Source organism: Panthera pardus, unplaced genomic scaffold (assembly GCF_024362965.1).
Source record: "Panthera pardus isolate Hobbes unplaced genomic scaffold, ASM2436296v1 HiC_scaffold_13, whole genome shotgun sequence".
Classification (NCBI taxonomy): domain Eukaryota; kingdom Metazoa; phylum Chordata; class Mammalia; order Carnivora; family Felidae; genus Panthera; species Panthera pardus.
In genome coordinates, this window is record NW_026526688.1 from 40,388,720 (window position 1) to 40,407,695 (window position 18,976).

Consider the following 18,976-nt stretch of genomic DNA (forward strand, 5'->3'; position numbering starts at 1 on the left):
TCTGGAAAACCTCCAAAAGCATGGAGGTTAAAGAACACCCTACTAAAGAATGAATGGGTCAACCAGGCAATTGGAGAAGAAATTTAAAAATATATGGAAACAAATGAAAATGAAAATACAACAATCCAAACGCTTTGGGATGCAGCGAAGGCAGTCCTGAGAGGAAAATACATTGCAATCCAGGCCTATCTCCAGAAACAAGAAAAATCCCAAATACAATATCTAACAGCACACCTAAAGGAAATAGAAGCAGAGCAGCAAAGACACCCTAAACCCAGCAGAAGAAGAGAAATAATAAAGATCAGAGCAGAAATAAACAATATAGAATCTAAAAAAACTGTAGAGCAGATCAATGAAACCAAGAGTTGTTTTTTTTTTAATTTTTTTTTAACGTTTATTTATTCTTGAGACAGAGAGAGACAGAGCATGAATGGGGGAGTGGCAGAGAGAGAGGGAGACACAGAATCCGAAGCAGGCTCCAGGCTCTGAGCCATCAACCCAGAGCCTGACGCGGGGCTCTAACTCACAGACTGCAAGATCGTGACCTGAGTTGAAGTCGGACGCTTAACCGACTGAGCCACCCAGGCGCCCCAAGAGTTGGTTTTTTGAAAAAAATAAACAAAATTGATAAACCTCTAGCCAGGCTTCTCAAAAAGAAAAGGGAGATGACCCAAATAGATAAAATCATGAATTAAAATGGAATTATTACAACCAATCCCTCAGAAATACAAGCAATTATCAGGGAATACTATGAAAAATTATATGCCAACAAACTGGACAACCTGGAAGAAATGGACAAATTCCTAAACACCCACACACTTCCAAAACTCAAACAGGAGGAAATAGAAAGCTTGAACAGACCCATAACCAGCGAAGAAATTGAATCAGTTATCAAAAATCTCCCAACAAATAAGAGTCCAGGACCAGATGGCTTCCCAGGGGAATTCTACCAGACATTTAAAGCAGAGATAATACCTATCCTTCTCAAGCTATTCCAAAAAATAGAAAGGGAAGGAAAACTTCCAGACTCATTCTATGAAGCCAGTATTACTTTGATTCCTAAACCAGACAGAGACCCTGTAAAAAAAAGAGAACTACAGGCCAATATCCCTGATGAATATGGATGCAAAAATTCTCAATAAGATACTAGCAAATCAAATTCAACAGCTTATAAAAAGAATTATTCACCATGATCAAGTGGGATTCATTCCTGGGATGCAGAGGTGGTTCAACATTCGCAAATCAACCAACGCGATACATCACATTAATAAAAGAAAAGATAAGAACCATATGATCCTGTCAATCGATGCAGAAAAAGCATTTGACAAAATTCAGCATCCTTTCTTAATAAAAACCCTCGAGAAAGTCAGGATAGAAGGAACATACTTAAACATCATAAAAGCCATTTATGAAAAGCCCACAGCTAACATCATCCTCAATGGGGAAAAACTGAGAGCTTTTTCCCTGAGATCAGGAACACGACAGGGATGTCCACTCTCACCGCTGTTGTTTAACATAGTGTTGGGAGTTCTAGCATCAGCAATCAGACAACAAAAGGAAATCAAAGGCATCAAAATTGGCAAAGATGAAGTCAAGCTTTCACTTTTTGCAGATGACATGATAATATACGTGGAGAACCCGATAGATGCCACCAAAAGTCTGCTAGAACTGATACATGAATTCAGCAAAGTCGCAGGATAGAAAATCAATGTACAGAAATCGGTTGCATTCTTATACACCAATAATGAAGCAACAGAAAGACAAATAAAGAAACTGATCCCATTCACAATTGCACCAAGAAGCATAAAATACCTAGGAATAAATCTAACCAAAGATGTACAAGACCTGTATGCTGAAAACTATAGAAAGCTTATGAAGGAAATTGAAGAAGATATAAAGAAATGGAAAAATATTCCGTGCTCATGGATTGGAAGAATAAATATTGTCAAAATGTCAATACTACCCAAAGCTATCTACACATTCAATGCAGTCCCAATCAAAATTGCACCAGCATTCTTCTCGAAGCTAGAACAAGCCATCCTAAAATTCATATGGAATCACAAAAGGCCCCGAATAGCCAAAGTAATTTTGAAGAAGAAGACCAAAGCAGGAGGCATCACAATCCCAGACTTTAGCCTCTACTAGAAAGTTGTAATCATCAAGACAGCATGGTATTGGCACAAAAACAGACACATAGACCAATGGAGTAGAATAGAAACCCCAGAACTAGACCCACAAAAGTATAGCCAACTCATCTTTGACAAAGCAGGAAGGAATATCCAATGGAAAAAAGACAGTCTCTTTAACAAATGGTGCTGGGAGAACTGGACAGCAACAAGCAGAAGAATGAAACTAGACCACTTTCTTACACCATTCATAAAAATAAACTCAAAATGGATAAAGGACCTGAATGTGAGACAGGAAACCATCAAAACACTAGAGGAGAAAGCAGGAAAAGACCTCTCTGACTTCAGCCGTAGCAATTTCTTACTTGACACATCCCCAAAGGCAAGGGAATTAAAAGCAAAAATGAACTATTGGGACCTCATCAAGATAAAAAGCTTCTGCACAGCAAAGGAAACAATCAACAAAGCTAAAAGGCAACCAATGGAATGGGAAAAGATATTTGCAAATGACATATCAGACAAAGGGCTAGTATCCAAAATCTATAAAGAGCTCACCAAACTCCACACCTGAAAAACAAATAACCCAGTGAAGAAATGGGCAGAAAACATGAATAGACACTTCTCTAAAGAAGACATCCAGATGGCCAACAGGCACATGAAAAGATGCTCAACATCGCTCCTCATCAGGGAAGTACAAATCAAAACCACACTCAGATATCACCTCACGCCAGTCAGAGTGGCCAAAATGAACAAATCAGGAGACTATAGAGGATGGAGAGGATGTACAGAAACGGGAACCCTCTTGCACTGTTGGTGGGAATGCAAATTGATGCAGCCACTCTGGAAAACGGTGTGGAGGTTCCTCAAAAAATTAAAAATAGACCTACCCTATGACCCAGCAATAGCACTGCTAGGAATTTACCCAGGGGATACAGGAGTACTGATGCATAGGGGCACTTGTACCCCAATGTTTATAGCAGCACTCTCAACAATAGCCAAATTGTGGAAAAAGCCTAAATGTCCATCAACTGATGAATGGATAAAGAAATTGTGGTTTATATACACAATGGAGTACTACGTGGCAATGAGAAAGAATGAAATATGGCCCTTTGTAGCAACGTGGATGGAACGGGAGAGTTTGATGCTAAGTGAAATAAGCCATACAGAGAAAGACAGATACCATATGTTTTCACTCTTATGTGGATCCTGAGAAACTTGACAGAAACCCATGGGGGAGGGGAAGGAAAAGAAAATGAGGTTAGAGTGGGAGAGAGCCAAATCATAAGAGACTCTTAAAAACTGAGAACAAACTGAGGGGTGATGGGGGGGTGGGAGGGAGGGAAGGGTAGGTGATGGGCATTGAAGAGGGCATCTTTTGGGATGAGCACTGGGTGTTGTATGGAAACCAATTTGACAATAAATTTCATATATTAAAAAAACCAAATATATATGATTTAGAAAGTTTAAAAAAAAATAAGTAAGTAAGTAAGTAAATCATATTTTTATATCCACATTACTGGCTTATTATTTTCTCCTGGATTTAAAATTCTTTTTTCATGTTTATTTATTTATTTTGAGAGAGAAAGAGAGAAGCAGAGCACAAGCAGAGGAGGGGCAGAGAGAGAGAGGGAGAGAGAGAAAATCCCAAGCAGGCTCCGAGCTGCCAGCACACAGCCTGACTCAGGGTTCAAACTGATAAACCGTGAGATCATGACCTGAGCCGAAGTCAAGAGCCAGGTGCTTAACCAATTGAACCACCCAGGCGCCCCTCTTCTGGCCATTTTTTATTTGCATGTAAAATAATACGCAGATTCGTTTCATAACTTGCTAACATACCTACCAGTTTAAAAATCGGAAGACTAGAGACTAGTAAAAATGGTAATAATTCTGTAACTCTGACTAAAGTTTTTGTGTGGGAGATATATAATGGCACTAAATGAAGACAAGGGAATCTTCCTACAATCTCCACTCACTGTTCCTATAAACCATTAGCAGAACTGAACAATGTCTCCTGAATTTGAATAGGTAATTAACTTTAATATAAACAAACAAAAAATATTATGTATGTATGTTAACATCAAGTGAGATATTAGGACATCCTCACCAGGAAGATTTGAAGTCTGTGGGAGAATAAGCCATAGCTGGACATTCAGTGAAAAATGAGTAATTGCTAATAACAATAACAACAAAAAACAACCAATGAAACCAAACTTCTCACCTCCTTTCAGTATTTTGTCCTTTATGTCACATATGCAAAAGTAGGCTTTGAAGGGTAGTTATTCCCTGACAACTTTAGGTCAAGCCCCTCTGAACAGATGCTTAGGAAACAGGCTATAATCAAGCTAAAAGCAATCATCTAAGCAGAGAGCTAAAAATAATTCAAAATGCCTTTTTTAGGGGTGCCTGGGGGGCTCAGTCGGTTAGGACTCCGACTCTTGATCTCAGCTCAGGTCTTAATCTCATGGTTGTGAGTTCAAGCAGGGGTGAGGGAGTGCCTTGGTGGCTAAGTCTTAAGTGTCTGACTATTTCTGCTTGGGTCATGATCTCGGAGTTGTGAGATTGAGCCTTGCGTCTCCATGCTGGGTGTGGAACCTGCTTTCTCTCTCTCTCTCTCTCTCTCTCTCTCTCTCTCTCCCCTCCTTGTGTTCCCTCTTTTAAAAACAAATGCCTTTTGGGGCACGTGGGTGGCTCAGTCAGTTAAGCGTCCGACTTCAGCTCAGGTCATGATCTTGTGGTTCATGAGTTCGAGCCCCATGTCAGGCTCTGTGCTGACAGCTCAGAGCCTGAAGCCTGCTTGGGATTCTGTGTCTCCCTCTCTCTCTGCCCTTGCCCCACTCATGCTCTGTCTCTCTCACTCTCAAAAACAAACATTAAAAAATTAAAAAAAACAAACAAACAAATGCCTTTTTAGTTATACCGGGAAAATATGTATTCATTATTTTGTTTCAGGCTTTACTTTGTTCTGAAATTCACTTTGTTCTGTCCTACCTGTTTTCTCTTTCTAGAAAGGGAGCAAGAGGAAACATTAGGGGAAGAGTCATCCTGTGGAGGACCAGTGGGGATGAAAGACAGTTTAAGATCCCTGGTTGCCTGCTCCAGTTGCAGTGCCCTAAACGGAGGGGGGAGGGGTGCAGGAAACAGGGGGGGTGGGGGTGGGGGGGGTGGGAGAACTGCGCTCTGCAATCTTTCCCCACTTACTCCAAGTAGCCAGGGAGCGGGCCCAGGCCTCCGTGTCAGAGTCTGCTTGGGGTATGCCTTTGAGCCTCCAGGACCAGCTCTCCCACTCTTGCAAAAGGAAATGAAAATTAATAGACCCTTCCTAACCATTCCCAGATATCTTACTGAGGAACCCAATATGCTGTGTAAGATAATTATTTTTCAAATATTATTTAGAGTCTTTCTAAATAGAAAAGAATGGAAATAATTAGGTTAGCAGATATCATGCTTGGATTGACAGTTACCTGTTTGAGCCACACATTTGTTGTCATCAGTTGATTCTTTTCATCCTAAGAAAATGGCAATTAGAAAAATGTAAATTCAAATTAAGTGAAGTCTTTGAGATTTATTTTGTCAGAAAGACCTCCCTTTGCTTAAAATAAAAAATAATAATTAAAGCAAATAGCAGCTCATTATGGTGATATTTATCCAAAATTGCATAACCCAGGGGTGCCTATGTGTCTTAGTTGGTTGAGTGTCTGACTCTTGATTTCAACTCAGGTCATGATCCCAGGGTCGTGGGACCAAGTCCTGCATCAGGCTCTGTGCTGTGTGTGGAGTCTGCTTGGGATTCTCTCTTTTTCTCCCTCTGCCCCTCTCCCTGACTTGCTCTCTCTCTCTCAAATAAAAAAAAATTTTTTTAATTGCATAACCCAGAAAGTATGGTAAGGCCGCAAAGTAAAAATGAATATTAGTTATATCAGAGATCGGTTTTGCATGATTTTCTAGAAGGAATCCTTGGGCATTGAGTCAGCTGAGGTAGGTGAGTGTGCAACTGGTAGGGCAGGAGATTTAGGAAACAGGAGACGATTATTCTGGGACTTTGGGGACCGCACCAGAATGACTTTGCAGAACTGGCTTAACGTTCACTGGTTTCCCAGGAACGCAATCATGTCAGAAGTGGGAGCCCAACAGGAAAATGAGCAGAGAATGTTAAGGTCTAGGTGGTGTCAGGGGAACAGGTGGAGTCCTGAGGGGATTCAGGAGGGTGATGGGTCACCAAGCACTCACGGGGGTGCTGGCAGCATCTGCCCTCTCTCCCTGTAGACACCCCTGCCAGCCCTCACGCAGTTCGGGTGACACCGAATCAGCCCAGGGGACACTAATGAGCCCTCTGCTCAGTTCTCTCTTCTCTCCATCTCCTCTGTTCTCCCTGGGTGCTCATCCTGGTTCTCAGCAAACCCGCCAGGGACAATGCCTGTCTTAACAACCATATCCATCCCCCAGCAAAGAGGTGCACACTCATAGTGCCGCAATGAAAATTTACTCTCTAGCACTTCTCATTCCTTCCTCGGGTCATTTCACTGGCCTCTTGGGGCAGATTTTCTCTCACAGTAAGTTATTTTTAAAATTGAAATGGTAGACATGGGGAAAGAAAACAAAATAAAGTCTTAGATTCACAAACAGGTTAAGGAATGCATGTTCTTTTTAGCTTAGTGCCAAGGATTACTCACCACATCCACAAGCTGAGATATTTTCAATCCAAAATATACTTTTATGGTGTCATTAGAATTTAATACAGGACGAACCCATTTCTGATAATCTTGGAATAAGCGTCTGAGGAGGGCGTCTTCATTTTCAGCAATTGAACTGAATCCTGCAGCAGCTGTAAGATCACGAGTGAAACCTGAATTAATGGGAAAAGTATAATGGCTGGTTTAGCATCCTGTGGCCTGAACCTTCAGGTGTTCAGCAAAGGCAGCTTTGCATATACAGGGGTTCCCTAACCATTCACCATGCCCACAACACATAGCTGAAAGTAGATTCTATGCTTTACCCAGAGCTTTGCCTCTCATGGGATTTTCCCACCATGAGGTCAGCACCTTGATCCCCAAACAATCACCCACAGCCACCCCCTTACCCTCAACCTCACATCTCATCTGAGATGCCACCTCCTTACAGACATGGTCTCTGCCCCTGTGCTATCGTCCACTACTGCACCCTATCTGGCTCCATCATGTCCTTACCACAATGTGTTGAATACCTGTCATCATCTGTCCTTCCCTTGAGCTCCATGATGGCAGACATGGTATCCATTTTATTTGATGATGTTTATCCAGCACCTAGACTAGTGCCAGCCCACAGCACATGCTTATTTTATATATATTTAATGAATAATCCAATGACAGGAATATGTCAGGGCCATTTTTCATGCATTTGGCACGTATCCATTGAGCACACATATCCACTGAGCACCTACCACATCCCCTGTGCTGTTCTTTTTCCTTCCTCCTGAGGAAGTCTTCCCTTACAAAGACCTTCCCTGGTCAAGAACCAGGTTCTAACACTCCTCTCCGCCCCTACATGTCCGAGAGCCCAAGAAACACCCCAACTTCAAGCTTTGACCCTCAGGCTGAAGAAATGGTCTAGGAAGGCAGTCTAGAGATACGTTTTGTTTCTTTTCAGTGTTATGCTATCAAACATAAAACATGGCAGCTTTATTGTTGCTGGGTTTTGTTTTTTTTTAAGTTTACTTATTTACTTCGAGAGAGAGAGAATGAGCATGGGAGAAGCAGAGAGCGAGGGAGAGAGAGAATCCCAAGCAGGCGCCATGCTCAGTGTAGAGCCCCACAGGGGGCTCAAACTCATGAACCATGAGATCAAAAGTTGGATGCTTAATGGACTGTGCCACCCAGGTGCTGTTATTATTGCTGTTTTAGATATAGCCCCTTTCTTCATATATCCAGTGCCCTATTAATCTCCTACAACAACTCATTCTGCACTGTATGGCTTACCGTAGGAAACCTTTTCTTCTGCTGAGTGACACATGATGGGCAATGATCATGTACCAGACACCCCGAAGTTTACCCAGTAAAACCCAAAGATTCTTAGCAGGAAGAAGAGCAAACATTCCTAGTATGTACACGAGAACTTCACTTTACTAAGGGAGTAGCAATTCAAAATGCACCCTTTTTTAAAAAAATTGAACCATAAATAGCCTACAGTAGTATATTAATTTCAGGTATACAACATAATGATTCAACAATTATGTACAATACTCAGTGCTCATCATAGTAAGTGCAATTACGATTTGTCACCAAACAATGTTATTACTGTCTTATTGACTGTACTCCCTATGCTGTACTTTTCATCTCTGTGACTTATTTTTTTGTAACTGGAAGTTTGAAACCCACTCATAATGCTCCTAGGGGTAAACAGAGGTGTCAATAAGATGGGTTACATACTCGGGCTGCTCCCACCCCTTTCTCTTATGTTCCAAAAAGTATATGAAGATGCAAATGAATGATGGAGAGAGCTTATGTTTGTGCTTAGTTATCTGAAAAGCTAACTGTTCTCAGGGAGCCTGGGCAGCTCAGTCGGTTAAGCATTGGACTCTTGATTTCAGCTCAGGTCGTGATCTCATGTGATCTTTGTGCACAGCACAAAGCCTCTTTGGGATTCTCTCTCTCCCTCTCTCTCTGCCTCTTCCCCCCTTCCCTCCCCCTCGCTCTCTCAAAATAAATACATAAACTGGAAAAAAAAAGCTAACTGTTCTCAAACTTTGATACTTCAGTTCTTAACAAGCAGAGCAGCACGAAGGAGCAGGTCAGCTGGGTGGCTGCCAGGACAGCACTCTGCAAAACCTTACTGGAAGTGGAGGGAAGGTAGGAGTTGAAATTCCCCCAAGCCTCCTGAGGGATGGAGTGTTCACCTGCTCAGGCTGAACTTCACGAATTCCCTACCCCACATCTGGTCTTAACTTCCTTCAAAATACATCATAACTCTTATTCTTTCCCACCATCTCCACTGGTACCACCTGAGTCACAAGTTCCATCATCTCTCTTGGATTCTTGTGCTCCTTCTTCCTGCCTTCCACTCTTGCCCCCTTTACAGTTCATTTCCTGCTCAGCAGATGGAACCAGCTCTTAAAGGCAGAAGAGGTTTATGTAAGTTCCTGCCCAAATCCTACAAATGGTTTCCCATCAAATGCAGACAGACATCTCACATCGTTGCCATGGTTTCCCAGGCCCTTGTATGGCCCCTATCCTCTCCCACTCTGCCCTCACCCCTCCCCCCCAGAGCTTCAGGTACATCTGCTCTTTCTAGAACATGCCTGTAGGCTTCTGTTTGGGGAAGACTCTTGCCCTGAAGAGGAATCCATGCTCATTCCTTCATTTTGTCCCATCTTTGCTCAAATGTCATCTCCTTGAAAGGTCCTTCTGGGTTACACAATCTAAAATCCCTCCTCACACTTTATCCCCTCAATGATGCTTTATCTTGCATGGGAGCACTGGAACATATTATATGTTTCTTTGTCTATTGTCTGTCTGACCATTGGAAAATGCCAGCTTCATGAAACCTTTCTTACTTCTGTCTCCCAGTTCCATGGGGCCTGGCACATCATGACTGCTGAGCACACCCTTGTGCAGCAACATAGTGAGCTACTTTGCTAAGTGGTGTTTGGAGAATTTGGGCCAGAGCTGAATTTATCTGGAGGGGAGAGAAGCAGGGAGGTCACAGCTGTCCTCCCTCGGCCTCCCCTGGCAGGAGAATATTGTTGGGTGGGCACCATGACAGTGACTGCTGGTTACCTGCTCAACAGCCACTTACCCTTTCTTTTTCAGTAACAGATGCTATGTTTATTCAGAATTGAATGGTGCCAGCTTAAAATGTTCCCTTCTCAGGCCCCTTACAGCTAGGGATGGCCATACGACATATACATGCCACTTAAATCCAAACAGAAGCCACAGGGTGAAGTTTGTAGGAAATACTGTCGAAGAGGATGGACTTGGTCCAATATGCACATTTCACCTTTCATCTTTCACCCTTTGCTCCCTTTTCTTCCTGCCTAGAGCTAGAACATGGCATCTAGGGATCTGGCCACCCAGGTATCTCACAAGCCTGATGAAAGCTACACACATAAGATGGCAGAATAGAAGGGCAGACAGAGCGCGGGACCCTGATAGCACTATAGGACCATCAACCAGCCCAGGACCGCTCACCTCCAAATTTCTTGGTGTGTGAGAAAAACAATCTTCCCTTTTGGATAGGCTCTTATGGCCATTGTTACACGAATCTGAGTGTAGTCCTAGTGGCCAAGAACCCAACGGTACTGCCCTTCCCCAAAAGCCCTTGTGTCCCAGTTCAGCCCAGTGAGAACAATTTACTTAAGACACCACCTCACAATGGATGGAGACACTCCAGGAAGGGTGAGAACAACTGAATAACGTCTGAACCAACACACACACACACACACACACACACACACACGGACCTCTTAGCTTGGACAACTCTAAGCCATTATAATTCTGGACATATGAGAGGGATCCTGAGAACAGAAATTGTACTTTTGAACTCCCTTTCCTGGAAGGAAAATCTTACTGTCAGTTTGCAGGGAGGTAGACTTACACATTATGACCTTGACAATCCCTAGCTCTTGCCACCCTCAAAGCTGTACCCTCTGTGAGAATGATTAGATCCTGCTCTTTGTCGGGATCCAAAGGGAAATAAGCAGATTTGCTCTTTCAGGGACCTTCGTATGTTTTGACCCATGTTGCCAATGTCAGAGGGTGAGCTGTTGTCTGAATCAAGGCACAAAAAGCATAAATCTGTACTGGCCGTTATGGACTAAATACTTGTGTGCCTTCAAATTCCTGTGTTGAAGTCCTAACCCCCACTGTGACTATATTTGGAGATAGAGCCTATAAGGAGGTATCTAAGGCTAAATGAAGTCATCAGTGTGGGGCCCTAAATCAATAGGACTGGTGTCCTTATAAGAAGCGGAAGAGACATGAGAGCGCTCTCTCTCCCCATGCAAGCACGAGGAAAAGCCAGGTAAGGACACTGCCAGAAGACAGCTATTTACAAGCCAGGAAGAGAATTCTCACAGAGACCATTTTTGCTGACACCTTGATCATGGACTTCTAGGCTCCAGAACCATGAGAAAATAAATTGCTGTTCAGCCACACAGTCTGTGGTATTTTGTTATGGCAGACTGAGCTGACTAGACCCAAACAGACCTTACCAAAAAAAAAAAAAAAAAAAAAAAAAAAAAGCCAAAGTTTTAATGCTTTCTGCCTAAATCTTCAACCTTCCTGAACTTCCCCAAATAAAAGTTGAGGTCATTGATGTTACTGAAGCAGATGTAGACGATAGCTCTGGAAATTTTCTAGTTTGTCCTTGCAAAATAGAACATTATAACGAAAGGAAATTGTTTCCACTGTTGACTCTTTGAGACTAGCGACTCAAGAAATACTTTGTGATATTTGGGGAAAGAACAAATGAAGGAGTTAATGCACAAAAGCTCCAATGGCACTTTCTGTGCACAGAGGGAGGAGGAGGCAGAGTGACCCCAGCTCACTGATCTAGAGGATGTAGAATCGCAGATGTTCTCAGGATTTCTAGGACAAGTGGTATCTGTTTTAAGGAATATCTGGATCCCTGAAAATCTGTGTGTAAACCAGTTTTGCAAATGGACTTGTATTTTAAATAAATTAGACAAGATCAATATTCTAAGATACATCTCAGCAATGCACTGACAAGTCAACAAACTGCTCTTGGAAGCTGAGTGACTCCCTGAGTGGGTGCTTGCATTTCCCGAAGCCCGCTTTATGAAGGAGGGATGGGAGAACATTTGTATTCATAAATAATACCAGCACTAAATAAGAAGGACAAGTGAAATGATGACAAAGTGAAGACAATGGAGCTAGAAAGGACTTTGAAGATGTTCTAAGTCCCTCTTTTTACAGATGAAGATCCTGGGGTGCCAAGAGGGGCAGTGACTTACTCAGGGTCAACCTAGTTAATGAGTGGCAGATGTGTTCATGTCTTTGAACATAAATTTGTTGTTATTGCTTTTTTTTGTTACTGTGTTGTTGTTAGTATTGTATTTACCAAAATACTTTACTTTAAAGCGATCTATTGCCAGGAAGAATGATATTCTAAAACCAGGTCGCAGATAATATTTGTTTGATGGTAGACAGACACTCAATGTTGGTGATGGTATTCCATAATCCAACTCAATCTCCCTCTACTGCAGTTGGGACCTGGCAGCTGGCTTGGCCCTGGTGTCCCTTGAATGGGCACTGAGGTCACTCTCCTTAGAGATGGACACCCAATGCTTTATAGTGGGAGCAATCCTGCTTCAGACTTGACCATGGTCCCCTCCCTTTCCTTGCATTAAGTCTTGCTTTGCACCCCTTACACACACACACACACACACACACACACACACACACAGACTCATACTCACACGCGCACAGTCTAATGCACATCTTCAGAGGATGTGTGCTGCCTGTTACAGCTTGTCACCATTTCTTTTGGTAAAAAGGAATTTCATTGCTCCCTTAAATCCTGATTCGCCCCCTTTATTCTTCTCCTCTCCCTATTTAATCTTTGTCTCAATTTCTTTGTCAAAATATTTCTCTTGGGACGATGTAAGCAACTCTGCAGGTGGAAGGCAAGAAGAGGGAGAGCACATGCAAGTGATCAGACAGGTGGGGAACTGTCTGCCTGATTCCAGTAATTTCCTCCATGTGGAACTCAGGCTGGGAAAGTGCTCTAGGAGGGCACTCTGCTCTTGGCTCTGGACATGGAGTCTCTTGCCAAACTCGTCACTCGTTAGAACAAGAATCCAACAAATATTTATTTAACATTGAGAGCCACTGGACTCAGATTTAGATATATGAGTTTTGGTCTTGTTTCCAAACCACGCAATCTTCATTAAGCAAGGCATTTAACTTCTCCCAATAACAATAAAATGGTGGATGATTGGTAAGCCCCTACCAACTCACACATGCTTTATGTCCATGAAACACCCATAAAATATGACCTATTAATGCCCAATATTTACTATTCTGAAGACACAAAAAAGAGCCAATGTTTAAGATGTGCCATTGATTGGAGGACATCGCTCCTGGCTGCCATTTACTGCAACAGAAGAGGCATCTGGGTAAAGATAACTGAAGCTATGAAGGGATTAGACAGGACTCACTACCCATGAGGAGGTTAGGGCTCTCTCAACCCCTATAAGTGGAATCATGAGAGATTTGGATGAGGTACCCAATTCCAACTTGAGGCAAAGAAATTTTCTTTGAAACTTATAACTTGACCTTCTGGCCTCTTTATTCTTCTTGACCATGTTTCTTTTCCTTTCTTCAGGCTCTCAGACTTTCTGGTCTCTCCTCACCCAGTTATCAAAACCCACATTCTGGGGCATCTGGGTGGCTCAGTCAGTTGAGCGTCCAACTCTTGATTTCAGCTCAGGTCTTGATCTCATGGTTCATGAGATCAAGCCCTGCATCAGGCTCTCTGCTGTCAGTGCTGAGCCCACTTTGGATCCTGTTTCCTTCACTCTCTGCCCCTGCCTCACTCATGCTTTCTCTCTCTCTCTCTCTCTCAAAAATCAACATTAAAAAAAAAAAAACACTTTCTGTAAAGTTTTGACAAGTTCATGCACGCTGAGGTATAAATAACTGATAAGACTTAATCAGTGAAAATTCACATGCTTATTTATGGTTTTATTGAAGACAACATCATTGTTTATCCTTAGCTAAGAGAGTAAAAAAGTTATTAAGACTTTTAAACCTTAGCAAATATGGTTGGGAGAGACACATTTTTTTGTTTTGACACTTTTTGGTATATTTTGGTTTTGTCCTTCTATTGTCACCAGCCTGTCCAAAAAAATCATACCACAAATAGGCTGGCTTCTGCTGTCAACACATAGAGCTCACCCTCAGGGTGAAATCAAATAATAAATATTGAATGGATTCTTGCTAGCGTGAGAGTTTATTAGAATGATTTTGTTTTTCCCCCTTTCTCATATCCCATGCTGGAATCATTCCTAGGATACAGGACACCCTCAGTAAATATTTATTGAATGAATAAACACATGTCACCATGTGGTAAGAATGATGGGAAGATGAGTAAGAGACAGTCCCCTGTTTCTGGGAGCAGACACAAACCCACAAAGCATGAATTCGCAACAGAAGAGATGTCACATGGCCATACACAATTATTCTTTCCACCAAAGCCAGAAATATAAAAATGAGGGGTTACCCCTTGTGATTTGGAAAAGGTAGTTTTGTGTAACAAAAAGAAACCTTTTCCTTTGCAATGAATAGTAAAGTTACAAAACTTAAGGAAAGGTGGTACTGATCTGAAAATAGAAATAGATGCCAATGGATCTCGAAATATCCACAAATGTGAGAGTTACTACAGGTTATTACATAGATTGATTATAGATCTGTGACAGACAGCCACAGCACAGTATAAATTCCCAAACTCTTGCAGCCTACGCAATGGAGAATGAGTACCAGTCTCCCCTCTAATTCCAATTTTCTTACGTAACCATAATTGTGTGAGGAAGAGGATCATAGATGAACTAAGAGGGTTTATGCCAACTCCCCCCACTTACTAGTGAGTGACTTCCCTAGGGAAAGAATGGTAAGAACCCATTCTTTCACAGTAAATAGGATAGCGCATTAAAGCAGAAAAACATCAGACACATGTGTATTAATTGTATGCTAAAACACACAGAAGTTGATGATTATTTTTACGACTGACCAACTGCATTTCAGACTTTGCAGGAACCAAATTTAGTGATATTTGAAAGTGGGTGTGATGCCCTCTGCACTTAAAAACTACTGGTTTTGATTCCCCAGTATGAGGAAAGGCTACATTTTTAAAGATATGATAATGTTCAGGTATGTTCGTGCCTAGATTTGCAATCTAGGATTTATTCAATCTAGGATTTATTTCAGGACTTGGGCAGATCTCAGTGCCTCTGGCTCTCCATCTGAAAATAGCAGTAGTCAAGCATGGCAAAAATACTAGCAAGAAATGAATACAAATTGCTAATGGGGCAACAGTGTGTTCTTGCCATCTGGCTCCTGGCTCTAAATGGTTTCCGCTGCAATGGGAAAAGATTTGTGTTCTGAAGTTACATAAAAAGGGAACTGATTCCCAAACCCAGATAACTGGCAGGTGCAAATGACCATCTCCCCTAAACTTTTCAGTTATTTTCTTCCTCTTTCCATTTCTCTTCTGTCTGTCTCTCCCTCTCTCCTTTTACATGCTCTCTTCCTTTATTAAGAATTCCCCTACTTTCAGGTAGATAGTAGTCACAGAAAACTCACACATGTTCATAGACATTTGATACATACTTTTGCTTCATTGTGATATACAAACATACTAAATATATCTACACACAAATTAAACTTTGTAGATAGGTCTACAGGATAGATGGGATAAAATATACACACAGATATAGTGATTATTAGTAGATATGATATAAAAATGTTGATGTAGTAAATTGCTGTGCCAAATATTTTAACAATTCTGAGTAGCATTCAGGGCATTGGGTAATATTTTTCCTGCTTTTATATCTTCCAACCAAGTTCATGATTCAAAAGCAAAAGCACAGTAAATGACAACAGCATAAACATTATGGAATTCATAGGTGTGATGATTTCTTTAGCAATAAAAGATTTCCTAGAATTACTCATTGGAGCCACATTTTAAAAGTTATCCTAAAGATGCCTATACATTACATTTTATCATCCTAACATTATGAATACCGTATTTCCACCTCCCTGGCTTAAATAGTTTTGCGGTGATGAAGTTTTAATTTACTCTAACTTGAGCTTACCTGAGGGAATGACACCAAGGACAATGAGCAGCAGGATGAAGGCTGGCAGCATCATGATGTCAGGCTAGGAAAGATAATTTCTTCCTTTATAACAATATAGCATTTCCATCAGAAAGGGAGGTTTTGAAAAGAAAATGCAGTAGTTCAAAATCCGAAGTGGAACCCGAGGGGGAGACACCTGAAGTGGGAATAAGACCGTCTCACACCATCTCACGTCAGTGCGATGGTTCTTAAACTACACTTCATTGATTTCCAGTGAGCTGTCAGAGCGTGTAAGTCTAAAACGTATCTCTGGGTCCTAACTCCTGACTTATTAATCTGCTCTCTCACAAGGAGATGCAGGGCAAAAGGGAAAGGATGAGGCTGGACCACTTCTGAATGTTCTGTGGTATTTTGCTCACGGTTGAAGATCTGAGCAAAGGAGAAAAACTACATTTTATCACATGCGTCGCGGAAGTTAGTGAGTAGTTTCTCATACATATTATTCCTCTATTGTCTCTTTATTTTGGACTTGGAGCTTAGGAATAATGACTATGAGGGGGTTAAGAGGTATAAAATTCCAGGTATAAGTCACGGGGAGGTAATGTACAGCATGGTGACTATAGTTTGTAATACCATTGCATATTTGAGAGTTGCTAGAAGAGTAGATCTTAGAAGTTCTCATCACAAGAAAAAAGATTCGTAACTATGTGTGCTGATGGATGGCAACTAGCCTTATTGTGACCATTTGCAATATGTCCAAATATCGACACCTGAAACTGATATAATGTTGGATGTCTATTATACCTCAATTGACAAAAAAGAATAATGAATATATCCTGTGCCTCTCATGACTAATGTGTTCTAACGTCAGAGCATCCTCTGACGTTCCCTTGGGCCCACCAGATCCACCTTATCTTCTACAGGAGAGAGTGTGGTCGGAGCTTGGTCTGGTTGTTTCCCTAATGGGACTTGGAGGCTGATAATGCCACTCTTTCTTTGATTCACCTTCTTCACAGTAGATCAGATTTTCATCTAGTTCAGTGGTGTCCACACCCAGAGGACCCCTCATAAATTCAAATCTAATGAATGGACAACTGTAAGTTAGGGCTGGATACAGGAGATGGCCAGGTGGGAGCAGGTACCGATGGGGACCAGGTGATGGAGTCCCAGGCTCCAGGGCACTGAGGAACTCCACTTGGGCAATACTGAGTCCATCTTTGGCCCTCCATCTTGTTTTTGCCTCTGGGAACAGGTGGCAACATGTTAGATAACTAGTAAACAGCCCTTCTGGGCACAGCTGACACCATCTTAGGTAACTAGTAGAGCGTCCCTCTGGGGCACAGCTGGAGCTATATTAGATAACTATTAGACAGCCTCTGTGGCGGGCTGGTGTGCCACCTTAGATAACTACCCTGTGGCCACACCACCATGCCCCTCACTCCATAAAATCTGGGGATTAAGGTCTGGATGGCTGCACAGAATAGGAGTGGAGATAGCTTCGTAGTGCCCTGGATGGTTTGTCCATTCGCTCTCCTGATTGCCCTTGCCAGTAAGCTACACTGAAGAAAAAACTGTGCAAACGGTATGGCGTGGCTTGCTTCAGTTTTCAGTACAAAAGTGCCTCTCAGTCTGTAGGATACATTACTGACCGTCCTCCACTTTCTAACACTGATTTCATCCAATTAAAAATTTTCTTGATGTTCTCTTATTAAGCCCACACTATGTGCCATCAGCAATTATCAAACCCCAGGCCCTGCTCAGTAATATGTAATCAAAACAGCCCTGGCTGAGGAGGTAGGACTCTGCTCCTCTCTGAGAACCCCTGAGGACGAGGCTCTGTTCTTTTGTTCCTGTATCTCCACTTTCTCTCCAGTGCCTATCACGGGAAATGCTTGAGAGTGTTGCTTGGAAGAAAGGAGGAAGAAGGAAGCAATCAGACATTGATTTCCTTTGCATCTGATTTCCTATGCATTGTGTTCCAGGTCTGCTGTGAATTTACAACTGTCTCGGGTGTAAATTAGCCACTAACCCAGAGGTGCAGGAAGTGTCACCTTTCTTTATTTCAATGAATCAAATGAAATGAAGCTTGCCCTTCCACTGAGCAGGTAGAAGAAATCAGTCTCAGTCATTACAGGAGCTCCCTCCTCTCATCTAGGGTAGCGAAAGAAACGGGAAGGCTTATGTGGTCCCCAAAATACAGGGCGGGCTCTGCAGACTCTAGTCCATCTGGACCACAGCAGGTGGGTCGGTGGCTGGCCCACATGGTCCTCTGGAAGTGGCAGTTGTGCCCCCCTCAGCTTGGTTCTGCCAGAACCGGAGGTCTGGGTGATAGAACGCCCCCTTTCTGAGCCTCCACACAGCCACTGCCACCTGAGGACGGCCGCCTCCATCGGTGCCACCATGGCAGCGTGGTCCTGGCTGCTGCAGGGATAGCGAGCCTCTGGCCCCTTCTGCAGTTTTTTGCAAAGTTCTCACCCTTCTCCCCTACAGCTTCCCCTGTACTCATCTTGTCTCCCTCCCACTCTAGAAACCTCAAATAATCTTTTCAGTGAGTTTAGACTTTTAGTGAAAGCAGACATCAAATAAACAGGAAGAGAAGTTGTCTTTATGCAGCTTCTGCTGTGAGTCCATGGAAACATAAGGAGCCCTGGAAAATATAGGAAAGAAACACACAAGGAACAAAACACAAATCCTTATCTCAAAAAATCATCCTGTTTTGAACATGTGTGCATATTCCCTCACCTGTCCAGTGATAAACCTGTCCAGCAATAAACATGAGCTGACAGCTGCCTGGGCTTTGGTGTTGGGTCTATCAAATCAGAAATAATCAGAGGTCTGGGATGCCTGGGTGGCTCAGTCAGGTAAGCATCTGACTCTAGGTTTCAGCTTAGGTCATGAGTTCACGATTCGTGAGTTCAAGCCCCACATCAGACTCTGCACTGACGGTGTGGAGCCTGCTTGGGATTCTCTCTCTCCCTCTCTCTCTGCTCTTCCCCTGCTTGTGTTCTCTCACTCTAAATAAATAACTTCAAAAAAATTACTTAAAAAAAATAATAATCAGAGG

The 18,976-nt window shown here is 42.4% G+C and overlaps 1 protein-coding gene across 4 annotated transcripts in view; it reads right to left on the reverse strand.

Moving 5' to 3' along the window:
• Window positions 1-16,215, reverse strand: part of CHRNB3 (cholinergic receptor nicotinic beta 3 subunit) — a 36,099-nt gene extending 19,884 nt beyond the window's left edge. The window contains exons 1-3 of one of the 4 annotated variants that reach the window (XM_019440661.2): window positions 15,931-16,213; window positions 6,797-6,948; window positions 5,588-5,632 (exon numbers count right to left, since the gene is read on the reverse strand). In XM_019440661.2, the coding sequence (XP_019296206.2) occupies window positions 5,588-5,632; window positions 6,797-6,948; window positions 15,931-15,985 (252 nt within the window). In that variant the 5' untranslated portion in view covers window positions 15,986-16,213. Of the gene's footprint in view, window positions 1-5,587; window positions 5,633-6,796; window positions 6,970-15,930 lie in introns of all 4 variants that reach the window. The other 3 variants (XM_019440659.2, XM_019440660.2, XM_019440658.2) reach the window with 3 other exon arrangements.
• Between the last annotated feature and the right edge of the window lie 2,761 nt (window positions 16,216-18,976).